The 22,069-nt window shown below is 41.3% G+C and overlaps 1 protein-coding gene across 1 annotated transcript in view; it reads left to right on the top strand.

The window, feature by feature from the left end:
- The window catches only part of SOAT1 (sterol O-acyltransferase 1), a 29,428-nt gene extending 8,970 nt beyond the window's left edge, over positions 1–20,458 (top strand). Inside the window, exons 3-16 of the mRNA XM_026854286.1 lie at positions 2,269–2,327; positions 6,553–6,701; positions 6,793–6,852; positions 7,279–7,386; positions 9,234–9,516; positions 10,592–10,670; positions 11,408–11,489; positions 12,192–12,237; positions 13,315–13,444; positions 13,822–13,919; positions 14,400–14,498; positions 15,053–15,188; positions 15,980–16,125; positions 16,962–20,458. Of these exons, the coding sequence (XP_026710087.1) occupies positions 2,269–2,327; positions 6,553–6,701; positions 6,793–6,852; positions 7,279–7,386; positions 9,234–9,516; positions 10,592–10,670; positions 11,408–11,489; positions 12,192–12,237; positions 13,315–13,444; positions 13,822–13,919; positions 14,400–14,498; positions 15,053–15,188; positions 15,980–16,125; positions 16,962–17,018 (1,532 nt within the window). The 3' untranslated portion in view covers positions 17,019–20,458. The remainder of the gene's footprint in view (positions 1–2,268; positions 2,328–6,552; positions 6,702–6,792; positions 6,853–7,278; positions 7,387–9,233; positions 9,517–10,591; positions 10,671–11,407; positions 11,490–12,191; positions 12,238–13,314; positions 13,445–13,821; positions 13,920–14,399; positions 14,499–15,052; positions 15,189–15,979; positions 16,126–16,961) is intronic.
- Positions 20,459–22,069: the final 1,611 nt, after the last annotated feature.

Genomic DNA, 22,069 nt, shown 5'->3' with positions numbered 1-22,069 from the left:
TGGGTAATTATAATAACAGAGGCTCCAAATGAAAGATCTGACAGGAAATATACGGTCAAAGCGGTGGTTATTTATTTTTAGCTTAGCTTACAAAGGAAATAGTGCAGTCCCTTAAGTTTCATGTGTCCTGTCCTCTTTGACCATGTTGGACATCATCTAGCAACCTTGATAGAGTCTTTAAGACAGGCAGCTGAATAAGAGACACAAAGAAGAATTTGTGTAGGAAAAGGCTAGTTGTGCTTTGAGCACAATTTGTGTAGGGAAAGGCTTTTTGTAGGAAAAGGCTAGTTGTGCTTTGAGCTCAACAGCTCTGGTCTGTTTTCTAGCAGGTAAACACAAGGTGGTTCTTAGGGTAATAGTAACGGAGGGAGGGGTCTTTGAATACAATTGTGAAGCAGTGCAGTGAGGAGAGGTGATGATACGAAGGGGATACAGTTCTGCTGCTTGTGGAACAACTTGATTTTTTTTTTTTAATGTACTGGGGGAGAGGTGGGGGGAATCCACTTGAAACCAGCAAAGTGCACAAGCTGAGTGGGACAAGGGACTTAGTGGCATCTTACACTCTTCTCTCAATATGTTTTCCAAAGTGCTGCTTTTTGGCAAGTGTAACAGCATGAGGAGCTTAAATGCTGAGGTAATTTTTTTGTCTTGGAGGTGAGATGCTTAGCAACCAGGAATTCTATTTTTGTAAAAACGGATCTTTGCATGCAGCCAAAAACTCATGGTGTTAAACAATTTGTTTGTTCTTGCATTACAAGGCTGCTAAGTAATAGGCTGTTTTTACTGGTCTGTTCTTTAGTCTATAGCTTCTGTAGCAGTTTTTATAGACAAAAAATGATCTTCCTGGTTGATGGGGGGGTGTGTGGAAATTAATGCTAACATCTGAGCATAGCTTCATTGAAGATAAAGTCCCTTGTTTGATTTAACTTGACTACAGTTTCAATCCTGGAGAAATCTCTAAAGCAGGTCACGCAACTGGTTGCTCATAGGAACACCTTCAGACTAGTGTGTATCACAGAAGCACTTGCATTTATTAAAACAACACACTGCATTTTGTGTGCGTAGGCTGTGCACATACAGGGAGGGTGCATTATGAACTGTGATACTGCTATGAATCTGTCTTCTCATCACGCAGCAGTGCAACATTGACACCTCTGTTGCAAATCTGTTAGCTCGTGCTTCACTGGAAATCTTACTAGAGAATCAGTTCAGTACCCTCTTTTTCTAAAAGTGGTGATGTTGTCTTAGATACTGAATGTGCAAGTTGTAATGCTGGCCATGTGTTACTGTGTAAGGTAATGTTGTGGCTATAATTGCCAAAGGACATGCACAAGGTAAGGTTTGTTGCTGTCTTTTCACCCTGACTAGTATTTAGGGGGGTGATATTGCTGCTTTAATCTTGCTTTTTCTTAATGTGCAAGACTGTTTTAAGTAACTTTATCTTGTGTGTTCTTACTGGATAAGGGAAACACCAGCTGGCTTGCCAGCACTCTACAACCATTGCAGACATTGTCTTAAAACTGAACTAGTCTGAAATGTCTGTTTTGTTTATGTTCTGCTTGATGTAATAGAGGCATCTCACGTGTATGGTTCTTTACATAAAAGAAAGGTGATATTTGAGGCTTTACATACTAGCCAGTGTTACTAGGAATGATAAGTCAGATGCTGTTCGTAGCATGGTTAGACTTAACTGCTTAAGTGATGAAACATATTGAGGAGCACAGTCAGACATGTGTAGTGGGGGATGAAAGGGGTGGGAATAGTCAGGTTTGAACACAGAACAACCATCCAGGTTGCCATTTAGGCTGCCTTCAGAGCTTGTTACTTTATTTTACAGATAGTCTTGACTTGACTGCCTTGTCTACTGTCAATGTAGAGACCTCCAGACAACCTCATCTTACACCTAGTTCACTGTGCAGAAGATAAGGCTCTGATAAAATATCAGCCTTGGATATGACCTTCTAAGGGTTGTTCTAATTGCTGCTTCAAGGCTGAATATGTTTAGGGACCTTGGGAAGATTTGCAGAGTTGCTAATGGAAAATAAAGCTTTAGAAAATCCAGTATGTTATCAGCTGTTAACACTTTATAGTGGTGTGATACTCAATGGCTATTTAAAATACTTGGTCATAGCTTATGAATTTAGAAGTCAGAAACATGAATAAAAAAATCAGTCACTAAGGTACTGTATGTTGTGCTTTCTGTGTTTTCAGACATGCAGCTCACATCACTGAAAATGCAAATGTTAAATATTTGCTTTCCTTTCTTAGGCCGGGTTGATCTTGACCATGTGATAACAAGAAAAATGCAGCTAATAGCAGAAGCAGAGGTAAATATACTCTAATGCTTGCTTGTGGGGAGGAGTGGGATAACTGACCCTGAATGTCTTTTGGAGAGTCACTACTCCTGGAACACAAATATCCCTATTCAGTCATAAGCTTGAGTGCATTGACTTATACAACCCCTCTTTCTCTCTTCCTCCTCGCTTTTGACTTTGCACAAGAGTAGTATTACCAAATGGAGTTTGGTCTTACTTGACCCCCAATAGGTTGAAGTCCAAAGATAAGAATGAACGTAAATGCCTGTAAATAAAATGAACTTCCCTCACGACTAACTTTTGTCAGTGTGATTGTCAGCTAGCCTGCTTGCATGTTTAGTCTTTAAAATGCTCTGTGTCCTGCTTTCCTGTTGCCCTGCCTGCAGAGGTGACCTTCCTGAGCTTTAGTCAGTGAGCAATATCTTCAAAGAAAATAGTACTGGGTGTTTCTAACATCATCTGTGTTTGAGCTGCCATTGTCTTAGGTTATGTTAAGATGATTTATGCCCAAATTAAATGAAGCTAGCTCACAGTGAACTGCACCCTCCTTGTTAACCATTGTTTGGTAGCATGCATGTTCTTCAGGGCAAATTGTCCTGCACTCTTGCTTCATTTTATTGCAGAGGATTACAGGGTAAAGATGAAGTCATCTAATAGTGCCAACCTTATGTGAATATTAGGGAGTGGATGCTTATAACATGCATCTTTGGGATGTTTTTAAATGCCTTTTGCAACAGGTGTGCTGCTTCTTGTGAAGCTCCTAAAATTCAGCATGTTAGAGGGATAGTCAGCTCTGAATTTTATTTCAGATGTTGTCTTCTCTGAATGATTCTTACTGAGGACATGACAGAGCAAGCCTTGTATCTTCTCTGCAGACAAATCAGCCACTGCTAGTCACTGTGTTGGCAGCAGATGCTTGCATGAGAAAGGTTTCACGGTTAAGCACATGTAGCTTTGTAAGTTCCAGGTTCCAGGGAATGCTCGTTGCTTGCAAGGGGACAATTTGATCTAGGGTTTCTTTCTTCAGGAATGTCTCTTGTTTCTAAATCTTTTTTTCTGGCCACCAGCTTTGAGACATGCTAGTTTGTTGACAGAGTGATTTCTTATCTGCAAAGAGAATTGAAGAAAACCAGCAGTAGTGCTTTAATTACTGAAAAATCTCCCAAACACAGAGTTCAGGTTTTAAGCTCTTGAATTAGGCAGCTTGCAAATTTGTTTAACATGCCTCAAAGCTACAATAATAGCCATAAGGCTAAGTAAAAGCCTCCATCTACTGTAAAATTCCTGAGAATTTGGAGCACCTGGCCCTTTTTCTGTGTGAGCCATGGAACAAAGACTTGGATTGCACTTTACCTCTTAGGTTATAGGTATCTGAGGTCTGGAAAGGTGCTTGAATTCTGAAAAGGGCTGGTCACTGACAATGCCCACTGATTTAAGTGAGATTTATAGATGCTAGGTGTTGCTCATGCACAGAATGTCTCGTGCATCTGTCTGAAAATCTGATTCTTTATTCATCCTAAACTGAGTTGAGAATGGTGTGTCCTGTCACTTGGTCAGGGCTGGATGGTGTCATATTTCATTGACTGAAATTACTAAATCTGAATGTGTAAAATTCTGGGGAACTTTTGCAACTTTATATGTAAGCTACAGGGTTACCTCCCTCAACTTTCTCTACCATCTCATCAATTATTGGCCAGCTTTTTATGGCATAGTATTCTTCTCATGCTTGACCCCCTTTTCTGGTTTTGTAATGATCGGATTCTTTTGTTTAAAACTTAATGGTGACAGCTGAATGGATCTGCCCAGTTCCTTGTCTGAGACTTCACACATCCTTTAGGAAACTCCTGGTTAAGTGCTCTGTCTTGGGGGGAAGCTACAGTGAGATCATCTGTGTATACATGCCCTGTCATAGTTGAAGAATGATGGGAGATGTGTTAAGTTTCATTTCTTTGGTGACTGAGTGGGATGCACTTGGCTTATTGATCACTAAGAGTTAATCTGGCAATTGCTCAAGTAGATAATTGCCCTTTGAATGGTAGTAGCAATAGCTGATAATATAGCACAATCTGTGCAGTTCTGCTATACAGAAGTGCAGTTACTGTAGGGTCTATGCTCTGGTTGTATCTTAATTAATGTAATGAGAACTCATGCCCTGCTCTCCCAATCCAAACACATGTATCTGATCTCAGCCCTGGAGGGTTGTATTAGGAGGAGGCAATCTCAGCAGAGTACTAACTAAAAGGAAGATGTATCTTAAGGAAGTAATTCTGTTAAAGTCTTGCTGAGAGATTAGGCTGAAAAAAGGGGGAGAGACTTTAAAAAAACAGACTGGGTTTTGGTAGGAATTAATAATGCTTTGTTTGGCATGGAAATTTGAGTGCTCCAAGAGGAGCAGGAATTTCTGTTTGACTTCTTTAGTAGGGATAGGTGCATGCATGCTGTAAAAGCAGGCTGTGCCAGATTGCTCAGTCTTCTGTTACTGGTTGTAGTTCCAAAGTATTTAGTGTTGGTTGGTTGTTTTTTTTCTCTCCTGTTTTTAAAGAAGCAAGACCACATTTCTTGTGGAGATGATATTCTTCTCTGCCTCCCAGAAAAGCTAAGAGTAGCCAGCTCCTAAGAGCTGCTGTTTCATTAAGGACTTGTGAAGCTTGTTTATTCTATGCTGGCAGCTGCCAAATAGGGCAAGAGTGTTTTTATTAAGTTAAATATTAATCTGCTCCTTCCCCCCCCCCCCCCCCCACTGCAGCTTCTGTTTCAAGAGATCTCTCTGGATCTCACCACTATGGAACAGGAGGAGTGTAGAGTTCTGATGCATCTTGACTTCAGGGTCTTCTGGTTTTATGTGGTCTCATTTCAGATTATCTTGTATTTCCTGCCAGAGAGGTAAACTTGCTTACTGGGCTGTTGTCACATTATGCAGTAGCATTTTGTAAGAATACATGATCTATTAATATATCTTGTTAGCCTAGAAGTTTTGCTTCTAGAGGGCCTTTTAACTTAGGGTTTTTGGGTGTTTTACTGTGTAAAATCAATCCATGTGTGCTTGGAAAATGAAGGATATATCATGGAGGACAAGCATCCATCAGTGGACGTAGACCCCTTAAAACACTTGTGGAAAGAGGTCCATGTAGGAAGTAAGCATATCACTGCTGCAGCTTAGAGCTAACAGCCCCTGTTTCAGTTATCTGTCTTTTCCTTCTTTTCTTTGACCTCGTGCATGTTCCTTTTTAGCGAAATTTCTTCTCTAGCTTTCTTTAGCATAACAGTTAGGCACTGAAACATAAACACCTACTGACAAATGAGCTCAAATGTCACAAATGCCTTTGAGGAGGCAGAAAGCAGAAATTGATTTCTCAGGTTTGTTGCTTTTCAGCCTTAAAAATTACGAGGGAGGTAACAGTTGGGAATTCTGAAGGTGACCAGGGAAACATACCTGTTTAAGTGGCTGATCAGTAAGAAGATTGATGAAATAACATGTAGTTATCATGTAGGAAGACTTGGACCTTGAATTTTAGGCAAACTTGAAAAATCCCAGGCAAAAGGATGATCAGACAAATGTTGCTAGTGGACACTTGCATAAAAAACCAAAACACAGTATGTACTTAGATTTGAAGTTATTTCTTGAAACTTGATTATTTCCTGTGCTGAAGATGTTTTCTACCTTGTCAGAGCATTCTCAAAAGGCTTATGGTTCAGTAACTCAGGGTTAACTTTCAGTTATGCTTCATCACCAGGTTCAGGTATTGGGAAAACCATTTGGAGTCTGAGGACTTGACGTTAAGGAACTGAATTCTCAGAAGTCTTACAAATCACTGTCTTCTGAAGTGCCAGAGATCTTAAGATTTTTAGATTCCCAAAGCTCTGACTGAAATACAGTGAATGCCTTTTTCTTTCCTTGAGGGAATTCACTTTGCCTGCTTTTTTTTCAGTCATAAGAATAATGTGAAATGCCTGCCACTCCAGACATGTATGTATATATATTTATGTATGTATATGAAGATCAGTATGTTTACTTTGCTCCTCTGTGTTGCATCTGTTAAAGAAGATAAACATTAGTCAAAGTTCTCTGGCCTGAGGTGTGTGAACAGGCCAGGATAAGCCCCTGATCATGTCCAAGTTGGCCCTAACTGTAGGCAGATGTTTTCTTGATGCCCTGCTCTGGGATAAAAGGGAATATAAATATTTTACTAAAATGTATCCAGAGAATTAAATAGCTTCTCTGTTTTTACTCTGTCAGCAATTGAAGCCAGCTTTTATGAAGGAAGTAGACAGTCACTTCACAGAGTTTGTGAACAGTTTGGTGGCAAAATCAGCACTCCTGGATTCTTCAACTTCAGCCTCTCACTTCCCAGCTTCCAGCTCAGAGAAGGAACAGCACAAAGCCAAGTCAGTCAGTTTTCAGCTGTCCCTAAAACAGTGTTACATTTCCTGAAAGTCTTACTAGCTTTCTTGTCTCAAATGTTCTCTTTGTTTGCAGGACCTTGAGGGCCCCTCCAGAACATGGGAAGATCTTTACTGCCAGGAGGTCCCTCTTGGAGTGAGTAACTTCACATTTTCCATTAAATTGACTGAAAATACCCTTGACAGCAAACTAAGTAGCCTTTGCTTTGAGGTATTCTCACCACCACCACCCACAGTCTTATGTTCAAACCCGTGTAAACTAATTGTTTAAGCTTCTCTGTTCCTTTCTAAAACACCTCTACTACAGCTTGCAGGCTTCCCTCAATGTAAACTTTAATTACAGTTCTCTCAGTACCACTGAGATAATGGCTAATTATCCTTTGTCTGAGGATGAACTGAGGAGGTGTTGGTGTAGATTGGCAGCCAAATTGTACGTTAACTTCAGCCTCATGAATTGGGACAGCAATGATGTCATCTTACCTTACTGTGAAACACTTGGAAAGGTAACATACTGGTGATGTGCTGTGCGAATGGCCTGATAACATTTGAATCTCTCCCTTAGTGAGCTGTTTGAAGTGAGTCACATCAGGACGATCTACCACATGTTCATCGCTCTTCTCATCGTCTTCATCCTCAGCACACTTTTAGTAGACTTCATTGATGAAGGAAGGTAAGCACCCTTTGGAAAGAAAGGGACCAAGGCTGGGAAATGCTTGCTTCCAGAGCACCAGCGGTACATGAAACTGCAGAATGGTGTGGAAGGAAGGGGAAATCCTTCTTTGGGCTGTTGTTGAAAAGGAGGTTTTCAACTTGACATACTTAAAGTATATGCTGGAATTCCTGTTGAGGGGATATGGTCATTGCTAGATATAAAAAAAATTCTACAGATTGATGTATTCCATGAGAATTATGGCCAACACGGTTTGGCCTAATGTACTGTGTTCATCACAAGGCTAGCAAAAGAGAGAGATCGTCACTGAACGTGGACTGCTTTAGCTGAATATATTTAATGAAACAGCAGCTTTCAGCTGCTTGTGTTGCTTGAAGGAGGACTGTGTTTAGAAAAACTTCAAATACTTCAGCAGTCTTTCTTCTGTTTAAAAATAATAGTTCTGGAACACAGTACTTAAACAAAAAGGTTTATTTTTATTTTTCTTAAGAGGAAAAAAAATCTTAAGGATATTGGCACAGTCTGTTAAGATTGTTCTTTGCAGGTAGCCAGTTGTGAGCGAGATTGCGAAAGACTGGTTTCCTCACACTTGCTTATTGCTTTAAATAGTATCTTTTTGGCAAACTGTATCTCATGTACAAAGTAGCATGTTTATCTTGCTGATGATCCAATCTTCAGTGTAAAAAAACAAAACAACAAACAAACAAACAAAAACACCAAACCCAACCAAAAAACAAAATCTAAACAAAACAAAAAACTAGAGCTGTGTCTTGATTATAATCACTGTCCCTCTTGTCTAGGTATAAGGACAGGCTCATGCACTATTAAATATCATTTAGCTGATCCTAACTTAATAGTGTATGGACATTGGGGAAGAATATGTATTTACCTCTAAAATCAACTAATAGGGCTGGATTCTCTGATTAGTTGGAAAAAAAAAACCACATTAAAAAAAAATCTTTGCTGTGTTCTCAAGTAGGTCTGATAATTTGAATCCAGTTTGCAATTGAGCCTCTACATAAGAAAAAATAAATTATGTTGGTGTACTCTGTACTACCTTCTCTTCTGACCTTAGAAGAGCTGTTTATGCATAGGAGTAAGCTCTGGTCACTTTGATAGCCAGTAAGATTGAACATCCTTTTGTTTGTGTCCTTATGTTTTAAGCTTGATTAATGAACTAAGGAACCTGGTGCACATTAGTTGGGCTTATTTGGACTGACCACCTAATGACCCAAAGCCTTTTGAGTGACTCCTAAACTGAATCCACATGGAATACCTACAGATTTCACAAAGTAGAATTAAAGTTGGTTTGTGTGCTAGATGTTAAAATACCTTATGCCCATAGAGGTGGTGAAAAAAACCTCTTCAGGTGTTAAACTCCTGGGAAGAACTGATTCTTAATGTAATAGTGATGGCGTCCTGGGAGTGTTCCCCAGAAGCTCTTTTGGACCCTGGTTCAGCCATGGATCATTTAGTCACATGTTTGTTCTCAGCAGGGATAAGCTTGAGTGTACTCTTAAAGCACATACTGATTTTAAAGATGTGCTTAAGCCCTGTGGGATTTGAAGGTAAACTGCCTAACAGCACTGATGGCATGAATCCTTCATCTCTCCTATTTTCTGGTGTGCTTCAGTGTGGTCACTTCAGTCTGCCACAGACAGGGCTCTGTTTCTGAGCTGGAGATTGTCCCAATCACTTCTATCTAAACCATCAAACAGATATGGCTGGCTAAACCATCAAACAGTTATGGTCTGGGAGCTTTGCATTTTGTAGCCACTTTGTGGAGTAGAAGTATTTCTGATGAAACAGTGGACACTGAATATTGTCTTTTTCCTTGTGCCTTCTAGGCTGGTCCTAGGATTTGATCTCTTGGTCTTTGTTTTTGGGAAGTTCCCAGTCGTCTTCTGTACTTGGCTGTGCATGTTCTGTGCAACGGTTTTTGTTCCATACAACCTTTTCATCTGGTGGGCCCAAGGCCACTGCAGTTCCTCCCATCGTGTACTCCGCTCTCTTTTCTATGGGATGTTGTTCACAGTCTTCCAAACAGCTGGGCTTGGATTTGGACCCACCTATATTGCTGTATCATACGCCCTGCCTCCCGCTTCCCGTTTTATTGTAATACTGGAACAGGTAGGTCCCTACCCAGTATCTTCAGAGATACTGACTCTTATTCTCAAAATGGAAAGGGTCCTTTTTTCCTAAGGAGTCAAGTGTGGCTTTTATTCATTAAACTAAGGCAGGCCTGTGGAGTTTGTCTTTGACTTGGAGAGACTTATAGGCCACAAGTCTAATAAGAAAAAGTAGATAGTAAACTTCATTTTGACCTGGAAACCACTTGGGTTTTTACCCTGTATTTAAGATTTTACTGTGGGTTTTTTCTGAATGTATTTCATAGCTGAAATTCTGTTTATTTCTAGTTGTTTTGTGGATGCTGAATGCTTAAAGCCAATTTTAAGAACCTGTTGTGCCATAGTTCACAAGGAAGATGTAACATTTTTCTTTTTTTTTTTTTTTTTTAAAAAAAGGGCAAGTACATAGTCAACAAGTAGTTCCAGTTTTCCCAGTTTTCCTTTCTGTTCCCAAGAAGCAACTCTGTCTTATAGTCAGAACTTTACTGAAAGTGGAATTTTCTTTTTGGGGGGAAGAGTGCAAGAGTGTGGATGACTGCTCATACCAGTCAGATGAGAGTGTAGACTTGAAGAATTAACTTTGGACTAACCCTCCTTTAGGTCCTTCAGTGTTAAACAAAAATCCCTGCTCCACAGCAGTGGACTATTTATGTGGAGAACCACCTTATTCCAGTGTAGTGGTAATCAATTCAGGGTGTCAGTTTTAAGACTTTGGTACATATGGACCTATTGAAATAGATAGAGGGTTTTTTTGCTTCAATGTTAATATTAATTTGTTAGTGACTTACTGGTGTGCTTCAGAGTCTTTGCGTATGCTGTGGTACTGTGAGTGTAAATAAGATGTGTTTTGACTTTCCTGAGCTGTGATTGTTACTGCATGTTTCACCTTGCAGTGTTTTAAATTCATGTCAGTTAAACAGGTTGATGGGTAGAGAAAGCAGCCCTTTCCTTGTAAAAGGAGTAAACTGGAGAGAAGACAAGATGTTGAAGGTGTTGCCTTAAAATGCTTGATCCAGTCTTTATTGAGAAGTTGAGAAAGTAAGAGTATTAAGCTGATATCCTCTTGGTCTTTACAGGTTCGTCTTGTTATGAAGGCTCATTCATTTGTCCGGGAGAATGTCCCCAGAGTCCTGTCCTCTGTAAAGGACAAGTCCAGTGAGTAATTTGCCCTACCTTTTTTGCCAGCAGTGCATAACCAGATCTTGTTTTCCCTCCATTGTTTTGAGCTTCCCTCATGAATTGGAGAGGTAGGATTTGAGTAGATGACTTTGGTTAGGCAGGTGATGGGTCTCTAGGCTGACCTTCTGCATCATAATTTCAGCCTGAACCTTTTCATTTGATAATAGTCAATGAGCTAGACTGTTGTTGAGGTCTAAGTCATCTCTGTGTCTCAAGTCTTGCTTCAACAGGACTCTTTATTTCTGCTTTTAGGAGAAAAAGGTGTGTAGAGGCTGCCTGCACACCCTCAGTGAAATGGCAGCAATTGTAGAAGCACAGAAGCCCTTTAAGCAAGGCATGCCAGACCTGAACATGACCCCACATGTTGATACAGGCTTTTCAGCTTCCCTAGGAGGAAAGGAAACATGACATCAAGGTGTTAGCACTGCACTGCCTGTTAGTCACCCTCACTTTTTATCTATGCTTAATGGTGGGGCAAGTTCATCTGATAGGCATAGTTTGTTTTATCTATGCTTAATGGTGGGGCAAGTTCATCTGATAGGCATAGTTTGTTTTATTCTCTGTAAATCCCACATCTTTAGTTCCAGACTAAGGGTTTTTGAGGTGATAAGGGTTCTGTGTTGTGAAAGGGTAGTGGGGAACCCAAACCATTGGTAAGCAAAAAGATTGCAGTGTTCTTTTTTTTTTTTTTTTTTTTTTCCTCCCTCTTCCAGGCACAGTACCTATTCCCAGAATTTCTCAGTACCTCTACTTCCTCTTTGCTCCCACCCTCATCTACAGAGACAACTATCCCAGGTAATGCGAGCAACAGGCAACACCAATAGAACATTAAAGTAGTCTAAAAACTGAAGCCAACATTAAGCATCCCTGGATGTGATCTATTAAATTTCTAAGTTAGAGCTTTTATAAAGATGTGGTTAAGTCAATAACCTGGCAAGGGCAGGACTTGATGAAAACTCACTCTAAATCTAATAGTATTTTTGCCTTTACAGTTCTGGTTTTATTTCTTTGGGAAGTGCACAAATTTAAGAACTTGCTACTGAGTCTAGTGATAGCACAGTTCCTGCAGTAGGCTTGTGTGTTGTTTGATGTGGTGCTAATAAGCAGCCCTGTTTCCTGAGTCTGACAAAGTAGGCTGAAGCCTTTAAAACTAGGAAGTCCTAAACTTTTCTGTACTTTGCTGGGTTGCACTTTGACAGTGTCAAGTCAGCAGTCCTTTACATGACTATCAGGCAGATTGTCACCACCTACGTAACTGTGTAATGCTGTCCTCCAGATACTTTTCCATTTATGGAATTGCCGTAGTTCTGCTGCTGTAGTTGAAAGTGAGGAACCAGCAATCTGGGCAGACATCTCTTGGATGTCAGGAGATTAAGAACTCAGGAATTCAAACCCCATTTTTTTTCAGAGTATAGGTCACTAAAATCAATAATTGAAGGAGGCTTTTGCTGCTTTGAGGTCCTATTTAGATATGATACCATGTGTTCTTTTTCCTAGGAATCCCGTGATAAGATGGAGCTATGTGGCTACCAAGTTTGCCCAGGTGAGTAGTGCAGCTTTCTGAAGAATGCATTGTCAGAGGTCATCTAAACTGTGTTGCTGAACAGTTCTCCATTTGGCATTAAATCACAGTTTACTTGATGTAGCCTTACTAGAAAAGAATACTTTAGTGACTAAAAAAAGAAACAGTGATCTTTTCAAAGGAAAAAAAAATAAAAATCCTTGCTTAAACAAGCCTTTAGACTCCATTGCATACAAACAAAAGCTGCATGTGGTGGGGAGCACGGTATCCATGCTCTGGCCCTCTTTTGTTACACTGATGATGTATTGTCATGCACTGGCTCAGCTACCTGTTGGCAGATATTTGGACCAGTTTTGAAATAACAGTGCCTAGAGTCCAAAACTTCAGTGCTTATTTGAGCTTAATGTAGACCTGATCCTCATATTTCTAGACGTGAGTTTCAGTAGCTTCTTGCGGATGTGTTGCCAACTAATGGCTTTGTGTGACTGAAACTTTTACTGTCACATGATGCATTCATATTTTAAAAAGCAAAGCAATTGAAAATAATTTAAAAAAAAAACAGAGCCTGCAAAGGCCTTTGGCTTCTTGCTCTTTCACAAAAGAGGCTGACAAAGCGCACACCTGGTTTACAGCAGTTGAAATATTTAAAGCAGTGTCTTGCATTTTGACCTCAACTTCTAGAACATGGGTTCATAAGTCAGAGAAAGGCGTAGATGGCTTGACCTGTGAACATCTCCTTTGGGATATTAATCAATTATTTCTGCTCTTGTCTTGGACCTAGACCACAGGGTACTTTCTTCACTTACTTTGGCATTGGCTTAAATCTTTTTGTCATAACTTTAGAGTTGATACAACTAGGAGAAACTTAGAGCTACTATAGTAAAAATGATAAGTTGATTTTGCTCCTGGCTGTCAACATGCTACAGATATGGCTGTGGCTTACTTTCTGCCTGAACCCTTAGGGAAGTTTATTGGCAGCAATGTAAAATAAATTGTGGCTTGTGTTGACAGCTGCTGTTCCTCTCCTAGAGCTCTCAAGTGGTGATGTGTTAATTGTGCATTTCTCTTATGGAGTCAGACTTCTTATTGTTGTTCCAGGTGCTTGGTTCACTTTTCTATGCCTACTACATCTTTGTGAGACTCTGCATTCCTCAGTTTCGCAACAGTAGTCAAGAAACCTTCAATCTTCGAGGGCTGGTCCTCTGTATCTTCAACTCCATTCTGCCAGGTAAGACACAGATTCAGGAGTGACTATATCTTTGTGAAAGAGACAGATGGGAGGGGAAGTGCTGACAGGCACAGATCTGCAAAGGGGGTCTTCTGGATAGACTTCAGCATTACAGTGTTAAACTTTAAAATCAGCAACACAAAATAAAAGCTTGGATTTGAATTTAACCATCTTCTAAGTCAGGTTCTAGCCTCTGCAACAGCCTTGCTATTGATCTCTGGGGTGTGGTGAGAAACTGAAATGCTTTTACTCTTTGTTTAGGTGGCACGAAGCTCATCTGTGTCAGTGCCTGTAACAGTTTTGACTGTGTTATATGTTGCTGCTTATAGCTGAGAAAAAAACACTACAGAATAGGTCTGACTCTACCTTGTTTCTAGGTGTACTGATTCTCTTCCTGGTTTTCTTTGCGTTCCTTCACTGTTGGCTTAATGCATTTGCTGAGATGCTGCGCTTTGCAGATAGGATGTTCTACAAGGTAAGAAGGAGGAGTTAAAATTTACAGAGCTTTTAAAGTTTGTTTTCCTAATGAAAAGGAAAGAGAAGTAAGCTGAAGGTTATTTTTACCAAATGAAGCACCCACAGTGTTTTGCTTGTTTTATGCCTTTAGGGCTTAAGTTTGTTGCTGTGCTGTAGAATAGATCTGATTTGTACTTGGCAGTCTGAATTGTTTTTAAGGTAATATACCCTGCACATGAACAGAACCAGCCACCAGACCTACCCAATAGCTCTGTTAGCACTATTTTTATGCTTTTATCAGCCACTGCAGTTGGGATAAAATGAAGCTTTGATATACAGAATAAAATGTATAAAGTGCAATGGAATGCATTATTTTGCAGTGCAACTTGTTATAGTAGCCTGGTATTATTCTGATCAGTAGTTCTCAACTTGATATCCAAGAATCCTGTAAAATGTTTTATGCTTAATTAGATTTTTACTGTTTCAACTGTGCTTTCAGGACTGGTGGAACTCCACTTCCTATGCAAACTACTACCGAACGTGGAATGTGGTAGTACATGACTGGCTCTATTACTATGCCTACAGGGACTTCCTTTGGGTGAGTAGCAAGCAGATGTATTCTTTTTGTTAATTAAACATTTAACCACTGAGCCAGACTGTACATTTGTCAAGATGCAGCATCACTGTCAATTGAGAAGCACAAAGATGTCTTATCTCAGCTGCTGTGGGTAGCCACTGTGCTTTTTAGGGATCCAGTGCTCATTTCCAAGACCTTACTGTGCACAAAATATGGGTCTGAAACATAGGAGTGTAAGGATTGACTCAACAGTATGAACTCATGTTGCGCTATTTTGAGCTATGGTAGATATTTCATGAGTGGACTCAACCTGAGTATTTATGCAGGACACCAGAAATATGCCTGAAAAAAAACACCTAAAATCCAAGGTACTCTGTAAAGCACTTAGCGTTTCATATATGCATCTTGGTTGGAGCAGCCACCTCTTACCTCAGGTTAAAAAAACCCAACCAACCAAACCCAAAACAAAACAAACCCCAGCCCCCCCCAAACCACCACCACCACCAAAGAAAATAAGCGATCTTGAAACAGCTGAACTAAAAAGTTACAATACTTGGTATTCTTCTGTCTTCCAGTTCTTTGGTAAGAAGTTCAAAGCAGCAGCTATGCTATCTGTCTTCACAGTGTCAGCTGCTGTGCACGAATATGTTCTGAGCATCTGCTTCGGCTACTTCTATCCAGTCCTCTTTTGCCTGTTTATGTGCTTTGGAAGTAAGTTCCCAGGAGAGGGGAATTGGGTTGTGGATTTTTTGGTTTTTTTGAACAAGTATGCTTTGCTTTTCTGATGCCAGTTATCCATTAGGCACTAGCACACAGAACTGTTTCTTGTCCAAGAGTTGTAATTGTGGGTCCAAACTTTGTGACTGGATTTTTGAGGCGAAGTACCTCAATAGCTGTATGTATATACACAGTGGGTTTGCAGGCTTGGGACTTAGAGGAGCAAGGTATGGATGGGGAGGAACACAGAGTGACCACTGTTCATGTGACACCGTACATATTTTAATAGCGCTGCTTCCTCTTTGCCAAGCTTTAGTTGAATTGCTGCATGTCAGCAGGCTGGAAGTCTTCCTTTTTAAAGTCATAGTGTAAGACAAGTTTTACTTTGCTACTGCAGCGTGGGAGAGCGCCCATTTAGAAGTTAGAGCTCTTGCATTTCATTCTGGATTTTGAGCTAGAATGAGTTATAGGGCTCTAATAAACTCTAGGTCACCTCTGCCAGCATGTCTTGGTCACCAGCATTAACACTAACAATACTGATCCCCAGAGGCATACAGTTGGGCCAGGTTGTTGGCAGTCTTATTGGAAGGAAATGTCCAAATCAACTCACAGTATGTGCTCTAATGCCAAGCATAATCAGATTTTCTGGCACTATACTGACCTCATGGAGCAAAGGTTGCTCCAGAGATGAAGTGAAAGGAGGGAAAGATCATGTTAAATCAGTTGGTCTTTGTTTCTTTAATCTTGAGTTTTTCTGAACAATGCTTCTCGTTTCACCCTTCCAGTGGTCTTCAACTTCATCCTTAATGATCGTCGGAAAGGGCCTATCTGGAACGTGATCATGTGGACATCCCTCTTCCTGGGCCAAGGTGTCATCATTTGCCTCTACAGCCAGGAGTGGTATGCCCGCCAGTACTGCCCTATGAAAAATGTGAGTGGCTGACCCTTCCTGTGGGATAACTGACCACACGAGTGGCTTGTCCTCTGCAGAAAAGGGCAGAAGTGGCATGAGCCTTTCTGGCTGTATGCTGTATCGGTTCATTAGGAGTTACTTAGTCTAGAAAGTGTAGAGAATCTAGGAAACCTTTTTCTGACAAAAGTGCTTTCATTTGCGCTGCTCTTATGCTGGTAGTACTGAAACTGAGAGTGTTTTTTCTCACATTTCTGAGGACATAACCTCACTACTTGAGAGTATGCTAGGCCATTCAGGCTGTGTGAATGGAACTGCAGCCCTTGGCCAATGAGGTCAGGAGAAACTTCTCTAGGAGGCCCACAGAAACTGAGCCTGTTGTGTCTCTCCCAAGCTAGAGTGGGTGGCAGTGAGAATTGGTTGCCTATAAATGGTCAGTTTGGGGTTTTGTTGGTGTTAGTTTCTCTGACTTATAATTTTCTTGGCACCAGATTCTGTTGTACTTAAAACTTCTTGTTGTTGTAGTTGATTTCAGTTTTAACTAAAGGTATCCTCAGGCAAACTCTTACTTTAAGTTTGATTCCCTTCAGTTAAAAGAGTTTGCCATGGTAAATGACTGGCTTCTTGATACAACCTGCTACTAGACACAGCATTTACCTGATGTATCAGAACTGGGGGAAAAGGCAGGCCGACAGCTTGTGGCTATCGCCACACTGTTTAGGGAGGATAAGAATAGGATTGCAGGATGTGAAAATGTGGTTTGATCTTTCCTGTTAGGGAAGTTTGACTTCAGCGGACCACACCACAGTGGGTGCTGTTTGCCTGTGACTAATTTACTGCCTCTCCATGTTTTTCAGCCCACATTCCTGGACTACTTAAAACCACGCTCATGGTCATGTCATATGAAGATGTAAAAAATAGTATGCTCTGGCTGTGTCATCACAGAAAATCAGTTATCCTCCAAGTATTTGGACCAGTGACCTAACTCACTACGGACTTTTTCTAAGGGAAGTTGTGCCTCCTGATTATTGGGGAGAAACTGTAATTTTTTTAAACATTAATGAGGCAAACCAGTTGACCTGGATTGCAACAGGCTTCATAGGCAGCATCTACTACATGCTGTCCCACTTTGAGCCATTTCCATGCCAGTAAAACATTGAGCTGAAGGTGGAGTCTACTGGAATCCTACTCATCCAGGGATCCCTCAAGCTGCTGCTTCTCTGGACAATAGATAGCCTAGTCAGATTTTTGCTAGTAGCTCATTGTTGGCCTCCGTCCATCTTCCTTAGCCATCCCTTTGCAATCTTTTTTTTCTCCCTTTTGGCAATGGGATGTCTATAATACAAAACTTACATTCTTTGTGATCTTGTCCGCTGCTATGGTGCGGACAAGTGGCAGAGCAACAGGATATTTGCTTCCTTGCTCTGAAAATAGCCAAAGTATTCCTGGATGGTTTTGAACTGTATCTATGTATGTTGGCTGCCTACAGATTTAAAATGGGCAGAGGAAGAGGGGATTATCAGTTTACTTATGGCTTCATTGGAGAATCAGGTTCAGAAGCAGGGCACAGCATGTGCAGTCCTCATATGACTTTTTACACTGAAAATTTATGTTTTTTCTGTATTCATTAAGTTTCTAACTGACTTATAGCAATTTTGTTCTCTGAAAGCCTTTGAGACTTGAGGAATAGATTTTATTCTAGCTTTTCCTTTCTCTTGCTTCAGATAATCACTTCTTTTAACACAATTAACTTGTAAAAGAGCTTTTGTTTTGTTTTGGCAGGTGCTTTAAGGTGTACAAGTTGTTAAGGCTTTCTTTAGTGCGAAAGATTTGAAATGCTGCTACCCAACTGTAAGGAAATGCAATCGACTTCACAGGTACATAGTGTGTTCTCATCTGAAATCGCTATGTCCAGTTCAATAAGCCAGGATGTCCTGCTGCCTCTTGCCAATGTGTGTTGTAGCAGCTCCTAATGCAGTCAGTGGGAAATGTGGGTTGAGCCAGTGGCTGGAGTCAGAGCTGCTTTTTCATCTGCCTGTGTCTGCTCTCCTGTCAGTGGGGACTTTGGGTGCAGATCAGTTTCCTGGGTAATGCCCTCTTTCTGAAGAGGTAGGACATCCTCCCATACACACTGCTAAAGGGAGAATCATTATGTGAATTTGGTGTTACAATATCTGTTATTTAGGCAGAGTCCCCTTCAGTTTTCTTCTGTCAGATGATAAGCACAACTTCGATGGTATCTGGGTACATATCTCTCCAGTTTTACTGGAACTGTGGCTCCCATTATTGGAGAGGGAGGGTAACCTGGTGGAGGTACCCTAACTTTGGTCACAGGCATTTCTGAACTACTCGAGTGTTCTTTATTGGCACTTTTTGGTGACAGCTTTTCCTTACTGACCCTCAGCATAGGTATTTGATGCCAGCAGTATGTTGACAGACTTGTCTCCCAATCCACTTCAGACTGTCTTCTGGGTTTCTGTTTTTACAAATCTGAGTCAAAAGTAATTTCATAAAACCTAGGTGATACTTAAACTCTTCCAGGTTTTCAGTTTTCTTTAAGAAGGAATCCCACTCTTCAGAAAGGATGTCAGGTCAAATTTGCCAAATACAGTGTGTATGTGGCTCTCTTCTGAAAATATCTGGTATTAGAACTTGTTTGTTGAAACAGATGGGTTAATTTCAGAGGAAGGAGTTCATATATATACTCAAACTTGGCAGTATTAATATATAAAATCCTGAGAACAAAATTAATTACTTCATCCTCATTATGTTTGATTTAATCTGAAATCTTTCACCATACCTTTTGTGGGAGGAAGGGACAGAAGTGCTGAAGTAACTAAGCTTCCTTTTGGAAAAAAAAAAAACAAAACACCACTCTCGCCAAATTTTGTGAACTCCTTAGTATAGGATGAAATTCAGTCCAGTGCTTTGTGGTGCTCAAAACACTTTTGTACAGATGTAACTGCAGTCAAATAGGGTGTGATGGATTAGGGACTTGTCTTCTTGATGCCTGTGTAAGGTTTTGCTGCTGTCTCAGCATTCTGAAATGGAGATCAAATTATGGCACTTTGTGCCAAGTTCTGGTGTTTTCTCTTGCAGCTGGAATTGTCATATTCCTAACAAAGAATATCATTTACTGTGTCAGCATTCTTGCTGTTTGAAGCCTGAGGGCTTGAGCATCTGGCAAGCAAAAGGCAACCAGAAAGGAATGCTCAGCTATTGGAACTAGCCTTAGTTTTTGACAAGTTGATGTTTTTAGCCTTGTAGATCAAGGCATCTGGCAACCATGCTGTCAGGGCATTAACAGTTGGGATTACTTTCAATTTCATGGGTTTTTAAAATTACTTTTGAATGTGGTCTTATTTTCATTTTTGTCAAGAGTGCTGGAGGGGAAATACCAAGTCTTTTGCACACTGTATGTCTAATTAGTCAATTACACTGCGTTTGTTTGAGTTTTCATAGGCTGTGAGTGCCAGAGCTAGCAGTATGGTGTTCTGGTCAATAATGAGGATGCTAAGGTTCATAACCTGCCCTTCGCAAGTTCTTAATAATAATACATACTGTTGTCTGTGGCTCTTTCCAACACAAGAACTGTGCAGCTTGCTTCCACGGTAACTCCCTCAGTTTTAAAGTGGGAAGCCTCCAGCTTTGGAATGGCAGCCAGTACAGCTGCAGCTCCTTACTCAGCAACATCACAGAAATCAGTATTAATATGGTGAAATGTGTCCAGGTTTTCACGTGGATAACAGTTTGTTCTCAGGAAGACTGAACCTGCGCAGAGTCTTCATGCCTAGTACGTCCTTTCTGTTGGGGTATTTTGGTTCCAGGCTCCTGGGGTGGAGCAGCCCTGCATCTGAGCTGCTGTGTGCTACCCTGTGACAGCTGTCCAAGACATGTGCTACGTGCTGTGATGGGAGGGGGGGGAAATCCTGATGTATTTTTCTAATCAGAAACGGCATGCGTTACATGAATCGGCCCACCTGCTAAATGAAAGCCCAACTGTGTGAGCTCCCACCTTCTGAATGTGGCACGGCATGAGCAAGCCCCCGTGCTCTGCAGCATCAGGGTTATGAGCCGGCTCCTGGTCTCTCGTCCCAGCCTCTGAGCCTTCGTCCTGGTCTTTCCTCCTGCATTCACAGCTGGGGTGAGAAGCCACGGCTGCCCCTTGCCTGCTGCAGCAGAGCACTGGGTCACAGGCTGGGGACTGCCTGGCAGCCCCCACATGCTGCTGCATGCCCAGGCCCCAGCACCAGCCCTTCCCTGTATGCGACCTGTACCCTGTCCTGTCACGCAGAAGAGCTGTTTATAATCTCCTGTATTGCAGCAGTTGAAATATATTTTGCTATTAAGGGAGAAAAAAAAATTGCCTTGGCCTGTTTTTTTTTCTCTGAGGCTTCCTGATTTTGGAGGGGTGAGGGGGAGGGAGGTCGCTGTGCAAAGGGCATAGGGGAGTGGGGCTTGTGGGCAGGGTGAGGTATGGGAAAGTGGTTGCTGGGGGGAGATGATGTGGGTCAGAGCCTTGTGGGGCTGGGGGCAGGGAGGGAGGGCATCTTCCAGGAGGTGAGGAGAACCCTGTCTTTCCATGGTGACGGAACCAGTGTGGAGCTGCTTGTCAGGTACTGGGGAGCCCCTCTACTGATCCCTGTGTGGGGAGGGTGGAGCTGGGCCATCTTGGGGGGCTAGGGGCTGCAGGCTGGTGGAGGTAGGGTGGCCTGAGGCTAGGAGGTCCCCCAGCCCTCACTGGGGCTGCAAGTCTTCCCCTTTTCCAAGGGCAAGGAGGACAGGGATGGAGGCAGCCAGGCTGTGGCAGACCCAAACCTGGAGATGCTGGAGAGCAGGGGGACATCTTCCTTGACTGGGTGTGGAAGAAGGAGCTTTTAAACAAGCCTTTCTTCAGGTTTTAAAAAGAATCAGGAAATGCCAGCTGGGAAGGGCAGCTGGGGTTTGAGAAGCTGTGTACTGGCCATCACGTCTCCAAGAAGTGAGGATGTCCTTGGAAGTGCTGGAGAGGAACATGGGGAAGGAGTTGATTAACTCTTGGAACAGACCAGAGTTTCTAACCTCTCCCAATTTAATGTATATTAAATTGGAGCTACTGCCAAATGTATATAATCTTGGTGGTTTCTGCCTTTATTTTGGGACTGAAAAGGATTTGTGTGCCAAGAACTTAATGTGATATTTTCCAGCTGTGCACCACATGCTTTAAAGTCAACTCTTGTCTGTGTCCTTAAACTGTAGCTGGTACAGAATGGTGCCATTAATCTTCCCATCCTTTCTGGCAGGAATATCATGTACTGCCAAACAGAGCTGTTAAAGGGGGGGAGTTTTCTTCTATCAGTTGTTTTTTAGCAAACTTGCATAGTTTCTTTCCAATAAACCATTTATGTATGCAGCAAGACAAGAAACTACCTGGCAGGATGACTCCCAGATTATACCTACACCCTCAGACATAAATGTGAAGGCATAGAAATGTTGTTAACCTAATTAGAAACCACAGTACAGAAGGATACAACTGGTAGCAAGGCCAAAACATTTTCATACCAAGAGCACTTCATAAAGAACATATATTGACAAGGCTGGGGGGTGGAGGGGGAAGCTTCAGATAAGAATTCATGGAGATTAGGTAACTAATGGAAATATTATTTTTGTCCATTAGTAAGATATTTCTAAGGAGAAAAAGTGTTAAGATTAATAATTGGAGACATACAGTTAAATATATAAAAGAAAGACTTGTTCTTCATGCAGTTTGTAGATGGAAAAACAAGCATCCCTATGGAGAATGTAGCAAAGCATTGGGGGCTTCTTCCTGACTGGTGTACCTTGTGTCAGGCCTAAGGGCTTTTTTCCACAATCGTAAGTAAGCTGTTAACCCTGTTAAGCACAAATGTGGGTTTAATTCTGTTTCTAGATCCTTCATTACTGCATATTTCATTGGCTAAGCATTAAAATAAAATAAGCCTTCACG

This window comes from Athene cunicularia, assembly GCF_003259725.1.
Source record: "Athene cunicularia isolate RWA chromosome 8 unlocalized genomic scaffold, athCun1 chr8_part1, whole genome shotgun sequence".
Lineage (NCBI taxonomy): Eukaryota > Metazoa > Chordata > Aves > Strigiformes > Strigidae > Athene > Athene cunicularia.
Note: the sequence above shows the minus strand (reverse complement) of the source record. Positions and strands in the feature narration are given on the sequence as shown.